The sequence below is a fragment of the Arabidopsis lyrata genome, assembly GCF_000004255.2.
Source record: "Arabidopsis lyrata subsp. lyrata unplaced genomic scaffold ARALYscaffold_1, whole genome shotgun sequence".
NCBI lineage: Eukaryota > Viridiplantae > Streptophyta > Magnoliopsida > Brassicales > Brassicaceae > Arabidopsis > Arabidopsis lyrata.
In genome coordinates, this window is record NW_003302555.1 from 14,695,908 (window position 1) to 14,703,385 (window position 7,478).

Genomic DNA, 7,478 nt, shown 5'->3' on the forward strand with positions numbered 1-7,478 from the left:
TGAATAAAATGATATATGATACTTATGTTTGGTTCTTGATTTTCATCAGTTTGGGTGGAAGACATTGAGAAAATAAAATTTTAGAATATTGATTAGAGTTTATGATGAGAACGTGATACAAAGATAAAAGATACATATAGGATAAATATATTTTATAATAATTATAAGTAAAGGTTTGTTTGTTTTTTTTTTTTTTTGTTTTTTTTTTTTTTTTTAAATCCAACCGTTACCGCCCGCAACCGCAAATGCTTGCGGGAAGGAACTTTTGAAATTTAGCGATTTCGAGCGGTTTGAAGCGGTATGGAGCGGTTTCTATGATTGGTACCAACCGCTAACAACCGCAACCGATCGCTAGCAACCGCTAGGAGGGTGCTAGCGGGAGAACCAATCAAGCCCTTAAGTTAGTCATAATGTTTTCGAATATATCCATGAGTTAGAAAAATATAAAGTAGGCACAAATTATCATTATTTTTAGTTTTGTTTGAATTTAATTATGGAATTTATTTTTCCAGTATCAGTATTCGTATTGAAATTACATATTACACAAAGCAAACTTTATTTAGATGATGAAAATTTTGAACACAAACGTCATCTACCGTCAATTCAACTCCATCAACAAATCAATTTAGCAGTTATTTTATCTCTATTTACTCAGCTAGGTGTTGGTCATTTTGACTGTTGCATATGGATGGCAATCGTCATACTTAATATAATTATGTGTGCTTGAGGAAGACAAAATGCTGAGAATAGAGTGTTGACGACTAAGGAAACATCAAAAACCTAGCTAAAGTGAAAGCAATGAACTAAATATTCTTTGGTGGGAATCTACCTTATACATTTGAATTATTCTATTTTTCTCTTTGATGTCTTTTACATTTTAGTTTTTCCCTATGATATATTCAATGAACTTTAGTGATACGTCGTCCATATTTATTTCAAGAACAAGTCCCAAAATTAATACTTTGGACCTAAAAACATATACGAGATATTTTTTTTCTTTTTACGAGAATAAAGAGATATTCTTTGCTTTATTGTATAAGTTAATTATCTTTTCGAAAAGCTTATGGTGATAGACAGTTCATATGCTTTATACCCACTCTAAAACCTTAAGGCCAATCATAAAGGTAATCATTAATCATATATTAACCAGCATTCACGTCCATTTAGTTTTCTTAACAAAACAAATGAATATTTTTTTTTTGTATAAAAAATATAGATATTCTTCTTACAACTTTACCCATTCCTTTAATATGTTTGCTTTCTTTCATCCATGTCCTCTTTTGTCCTTCTTTTACACCTTTTTCTCTCTTTTCTTTTCTTTCTGCTTTTTCTCTTTTATGTCTTTCTTTTTTCTTTATTTATATATCTATATCTTTATTTATTATCGGATTGTAAAATAAAAGTTCAACCAAAGAAACAGAACATTTATTGTGCCTCTAGTAGTTGATTCTTTCACTAGCTCTTCTCAATAGATAAGGAAAAAGAACAGTGTTGCCAACCTTCCAAGAGGACATTGAGAAGCTTAAAAAAAAAACACTTATTCAATTGATATGAATATCGAAACTAGTCATTAGCCAAAAATATAAGTTAATTGATACTAATTAATTACTAGCTAGCTACAACAATAAATTTAGTGAGATCGACCCAGAGTAAACTCAAGATTTGGCTTGAATGGGCTTGTTCCCGAGATGCTTGATGAGCTCATCTCTTCTGAGGATATTCTCTCATAACTTGAGCACTTTCCATCTAGTTCCTTCTGTCGAAATTAAAAACCCCCAAAAAGGAATCATTAATCAACTAGCTAAATTTTCTGGTGTGTAAATGGTTTGCATTTTTATATGTACACATGTCTATGATCAGCATGTACAATGTAAATAATTTATCAATGGTTTATGTCTCGATAAATGAAATATAAAATGCAGAAACTCATGCAACACTAAGTAAAAGTGATCTCAACATTTAACTAGGTTTAAGGTTAATATTGTATCATTCATAATTAAGACATTAGTTCTTATTAGATCTAAGCTTACCCTATTTATTGTCCTAAGGACTTATGTTTGACATTGACAAAAATATATACATATTAGATTTCTTATTGTTCAATGGAAGCTGCCATGGATTTGCTTTTGCCCATATTTGCATATAAGCCAACTTAGATAACCGCACCTCAAGGCTTAAGCTTTCACAAGTCACAATATATGCGTGTCAAAGGTCAAAACAAAAACTCATCATGGTCAATGTCAATGGGGTTAGGTTTTCTTTATTTTTCCTAATAAATGTCTAAATAACGAAAATACCCTTTGCTTTTGAAAATTCCTAAAGCAAACTTTAATGAAAGCCCTTTTTGTGGCACCCCTTTTTAGGTTTTCGGGTGACTTAGCAATGAAAAGAAATCGACAATGCATAATTTAAATTGATTTCAATGTTATATACTACACACACATATTCGCGTATACATAGTTATATTTGCAGAAAGAGATGTATCGTACCTCAGAAGGTAGCATAATTTCTGCAACATTATCGATTAGCTTCCCATGCAAACGTGCTTCTCTGCAAAAGCCAACAAAAGTTTGTTATATGAGAGAGATATATATGATATTCGCTTTATAGAAATGAATAAATGAAAATAAAATAATCAATGAAATAAACAAAAAGAGGAAGAAAGTGAAAAGGAAGATAAGAAATTACAAGACGAAAGAAAACAAAGCGTTTTCCTTTTGGTAATAACAAAGTTGTTTTTATCTCTGTCGACTGGCATGGCTGTTTGTTTAACGTAAGCAAAATTTAGAACGATGTATTAATATTATATTCTGACATATATTTTACTTTATTATAGTATAAAGTTGAGAAATCAATCTTTTCCTCCTACCCATGTGTTTGCCCATTTGTTCATGGGTTAACCATTCTAAAGAGCTTTAATTTACCTAAATATCTAGAATTAATTAGAAGAAATATTTGTTATATTCCTTTGAAATGGTACATGTAAGGATTTTTGTTTTTTTTTGGTTTTGTAATTATTATATTTTTAGAAAATAAAACGCACTAGATTTTGTATATATATATATATATATATATATATATATATATACACACACACACACATCAAATTTATGCATACAGATTTTACGTTAGACTATGATTTTCATGTAATGATTAATTACTCAGGAATTCAGCTTTGGGTTAAGTTTCTTCTCCTAATTCGCCATATTCATAATATAGTAATATCATTTTGCTAAGTAGTCCGAAAAACCTAAGGAAATTAAAGACTATTCATAATAATTTAATATACACTACCATCAGATTCACACATATATATATATATATATATATATATATATATGTATGTAAGTATTTTTGTGGTGAATGTCATATATGTATGTGTTCTTGTGACTGTAGAGAGACTGAGAGAGAGACCAACACATGATGATTAACCCATCATGTGTTTTGTCTCAACTCCGATCCATTGGGTTTGTGGCTGAGAAAGAGACAAAACAGGACTACAAAGCAGAAACATAAACCTAACCGGCTAACCCAATTCTTAACTACACTTATATAGATATAGAAGCATGCACATGCTTGAACGAGATTTCACATTACATATAGTTATATATAGTAGCGATGGAATAATCACCTATATCTAGGCATGCATGTGTAGATAGACCGTACTTCATGTATACGTACCCGGAAGAATTTGTCCATAGACCATTTGATTTCTCTAGAGGATTCGTCAATTCCTCGCTATCTCTAGATTTTCGATTCATATCGAACATCCAATCGTCTGAGTTATTATCTCCTGAAGATCCATTTTCATAGACATCAGATTGTCCTAAATAACATGAAGAAAAGATAAAAATTAGGGCTTCTATCAGAATCACATTTCAATTATTAAATCATATATATCCAATAATTTCAGCCCAAAAAAATCTGAATTATTTCTCTAACACTAACCTGACGAAGCTGCTGCTTTGTCGGTTGTCTTCACTGTTCTGTACATCTGATATTATTAAAAAAAAAATATGCATCAAAAATATAATTAATAAAACTCATGAACCATATTATAGTTTCGACTAATAAGTCAGAAAGCAACACTCTTAATTATAATTCGTATATACAATAGATGCATGTATCGAATTATATGGCAAAGGAAGAAGAGACCAAAGTAAGGAGACCAATGTACTGTTGTCTTCCGACACAGTTGAATAGTACCAACCAATTTTCAAAATAAGAAACATATATATATATATATATATATATGCACATACAATTATATTCTATATATATGCACAGACACATTGGAAGATAAATAAAAAAGAGAGAAAAATATAAAACTGTTCGGACACAGAAGCATTAATTGACATTATTAATGAAGTTTGCGATTTTCATGTACCCATGCATGAATTTATGTGTCTAACCATGGTTAAAATCTAGCATTAAACATATGGAGAAGTGGAACCATGGTTAAGTTAAAGAAACCTTCTCTCTCTCTCTCTCTCTCTCACTGTGACTGTGTGTAAGACCAAAACCATTTCATCATTGAGAAATGATGGTGTTTCTTGTACTCTCCCTTTCAGTCTATATTTATTATTATTAAACAATATTCCTACCGATATATTCATTTAATTAAGATCGAAATCATCCCTAATTAGAATTAGTCCTAAGATTTTGGCTCTTATAGGCACAAGATATCTACATATACCTTACAGAATATATAACCAAGTAGTTCTTGATTCTAATAAATTATAAAATAGAAAACAATATGATTATGTAGAAAGAAAGTCTAAATTTTGGTGTATAACCCAAGAAAATATGGATGATAAGAAACCAAAGGTACTAATGTTTTTCTTGATTCTCTATAGGAGATTTTTTTCTTATAATTAGCACAATCACTTACGTAATTACCCCATCTCTCTATTTCTCTCTCTAACTTTCTATTCTATGTGTGTCAGTAATAGTAATATTGAGTAATTTTTGGTCTACTTGTAACAGGACAAGTTTATTCTTCCAAGACGAAATTTTTTTAGACTTGCAAAAAGAAGACTGTCTATCGTCTACAAAGACCATCAGATCTAGCACGAAGAAAAGAAGAAGAGGTTTTTGAAAAATAAAATATTTTTTATATAAAATATATATGGAATGTTTATATACATTTTTCTTTTGTCTTAACTCAGCCAAGGGTGCATTATTGGTGTGGCAAAATTGGATTTAATTAAGATAAGAATAAAAAAGGAAGGATCAGAAGAAAACAAGATTCGATCTCTTCTGACTCCAGTGGAACTCTGATTTAAGGAAGTCACCGAGTCAAATGCATCGATACCCGAGAAGATTATTACTATTAACTAATTATATACTTATATAAATTTATCTTTTTATTCCCATCTAATTATATACTTACATGGATGAATTTATAAGAACTATACTTTGAATCAATTTACCTGTAAATGGGACTTAACATGAGCCAAGGTTAGATCTTTGACATCCATGAGCTCAAGAACTGATTTGGGTGTTGCTCCTAATTAGCAAGTAAATAAAACAAAACATTTTTTTTATTAAAAAGGGTAATTAAGGGAAAAAAAGAGATAAGCTTGGAGCTAAAGGGAACATACTTTCATGGCCACCGAGTAATTCAACGGCGTGAACGAACCGGGCATGAAGAGTGGTGGTCCATCGCATCCGTGGAGCTCTCATGCTTCGCTTAGCTGGGAATCTTGGCATGAATCTGGCTCTGTTCAGAGTCTGGTGATGATGATTGTGGTAATTAGGGTTACTAACGCTACTTGTATTAAAGCTATTGTTGTTTCCGGTAAGAGCCGGCGAGGAAGAGGAGGAAGAGGGAATTAGAGACGACGGATCGAAAGGGAAACACGGTGGTGGCGGACGGTGATGATGTGGAGGAGGGTTGTGGTAAAGTGGGATTCCTCTTATTGGTCTTAAGTGAGTATTAAGGTCACGAGCAAGAAACCCTTGTAAGTGTTGTTGTTGCTGTTGTGTCGGAAATTGGAAAGAGGTCAAGATGTTAGAGCCGTTGCAATTAGGGAGAAGCTGAGGATGATGATGATGATGTTGTTGTTGTTGATGATGAGAGTTGTTAGAGAGCGAGAGATCTTGAAATGGATGATTGATCGTTTTTGAGCTTGAATTAGAGACGAGAGAAGATGTTCTTGAATCAAGAGCTCTTCTCCAAAACCCTAAATCGAGTTCTTCATGATCTTCTTGATCTGTTGTTGATCTTCTTCGCTGCCATGTCGATGTTGGTTTGCTGTTCGGTGGACTTATCTGTAAGGATAAATCGGGCTGAGCAGGAAATAACTCCATGAAAGAGACCTTTAACTTCTTATCCTTCTTCTTGAAGAGATTCTTCAGTCGGTTTCCAGATATGATGAACCCTAGTTCTTGTTTTTCTTTGGGTTAGGACAAAGAAGATAATAAGAGAAAGATATCCTTTTTTTATTGTGGGTAGGAGGAAAAAGAAAAGAGTATTAAAGATTTGAGGAAGAGATTTCTGGGTTTTGTTGAGAATGTTGTTTATATTGTTTGAGGTTAAGCAGATTTTGCAAAGATTTTTGAGAGATATAGAGAGAGAAAATCAATGACAAGGTAGTATGTAGTGAATGGGTTGTTTCTTTTGTGTGAAGTATATGTGAGAAAATGACACTTGAGTGTGTATGAGAGAGAGGAGAGAGAAGGTATTTGTGTGGACATGGGGGGCTAGAGCCTAGAGGAACTTAGGTTAAGAAAGGGGGAAGAAAAGCAAAGGGATAAAGAAAATGAAAAGAGAAAGAAATTAAAAAAAAAAAAAAAAAGTGGTAAATGGTAAATAAGGCTTTCTTTTTTCTTTCTTTCTTTGCACTCTTTTGTTTTCTTTGGAGGAGAAAAGTAAATCCTTTATTTGTGATTTAAAACCATTTTTATTGTTCTTTTCTTAGTCTACATTCCACCTTTTATTTTATCTTTCCACTCGTTTTTTTTTTGTTTCTCCCCTATAACTAATAAATATGAATAAATGGAATTTGCACCCCAAAAAGATGAATAAATGGAATTATCAATAATATATTGGTCTCATAATTAAATTAAGGCTAGGTACTTCTTTACGGTTTATTTATTTATCTTGTTCTAATCATTTCTTTGGCGATGGCCGTAAGAAGTTTGTCAAATTAGTGACCTACGCAGTTCTAAGAAAATAGAAAATGTTCATTTTAATTAGAATAAAGTATGAAATAAAGTAGGTTCATATGAAAAATTCCTTCGAATGTCTTTTACTAAACATAAATTAACTAAAATATTCATCACATGAAGAGGAATAGCTAGAAAGGTGAAAACTTTGGAATGGTTTATCTTTAGCATCCCACACGCTCTCTATCCTTTGCTTTTAACTGAAACCCAAGGTTGATTTCTCCTTTTTATAAACCCTATATTCATTCCAAAAAGAAGAATAAAATTTTAATAAAAAAGGTTAAAATCAAAAATATTAAAAAGGAAGA

General features: G+C 31.6%; 1 protein-coding gene across 1 annotated transcript; it reads right to left on the minus strand.

Moving 5' to 3' along the window:
- Positions 1–1,410: 1,410 nt before the first annotated feature.
- Positions 1,411–6,734, minus strand: LOC9327038 (probable transcription factor KAN2). The gene is made up of 6 exons (XM_021014350.1): positions 5,604–6,734; positions 5,433–5,509; positions 3,949–3,994; positions 3,682–3,826; positions 2,490–2,550; positions 1,411–1,756 (listed from the first exon to the last, which is right to left on the minus strand). The coding sequence occupies exons 1-6, from the start codon at positions 6,310–6,312 to the stop codon at positions 1,631–1,633; spliced, it is 1,164 nt and encodes a 387-aa protein (XP_020870009.1). The 5' UTR covers positions 6,313–6,734; the 3' UTR covers positions 1,411–1,630.
- Positions 6,735–7,478: the final 744 nt, after the last annotated feature.

Excerpts from the sequence above, each read along its gene's own strand:
- LOC9327038 (XM_021014350.1), bottom strand. The coding sequence starts at position 6,312 with ATGGAGTTATTTCCTGCTCAGCCCGATTTATCCTTACAGATAAGTCCA. Across the intron at positions 5,510-5,603 it reads ATTACTCGGTGGCCATGAAA|GAGCAACACCCAAATCAGTT; the intron begins GTATGTTCCCTT and ends CTTGCTAATTAG. Across the intron at positions 1,757-2,489 it reads AAATTATGCTACCTTCTGAG|AAGGAACTAGATGGAAAGTG; the intron begins GTACGATACATC and ends TAATTTCGACAG.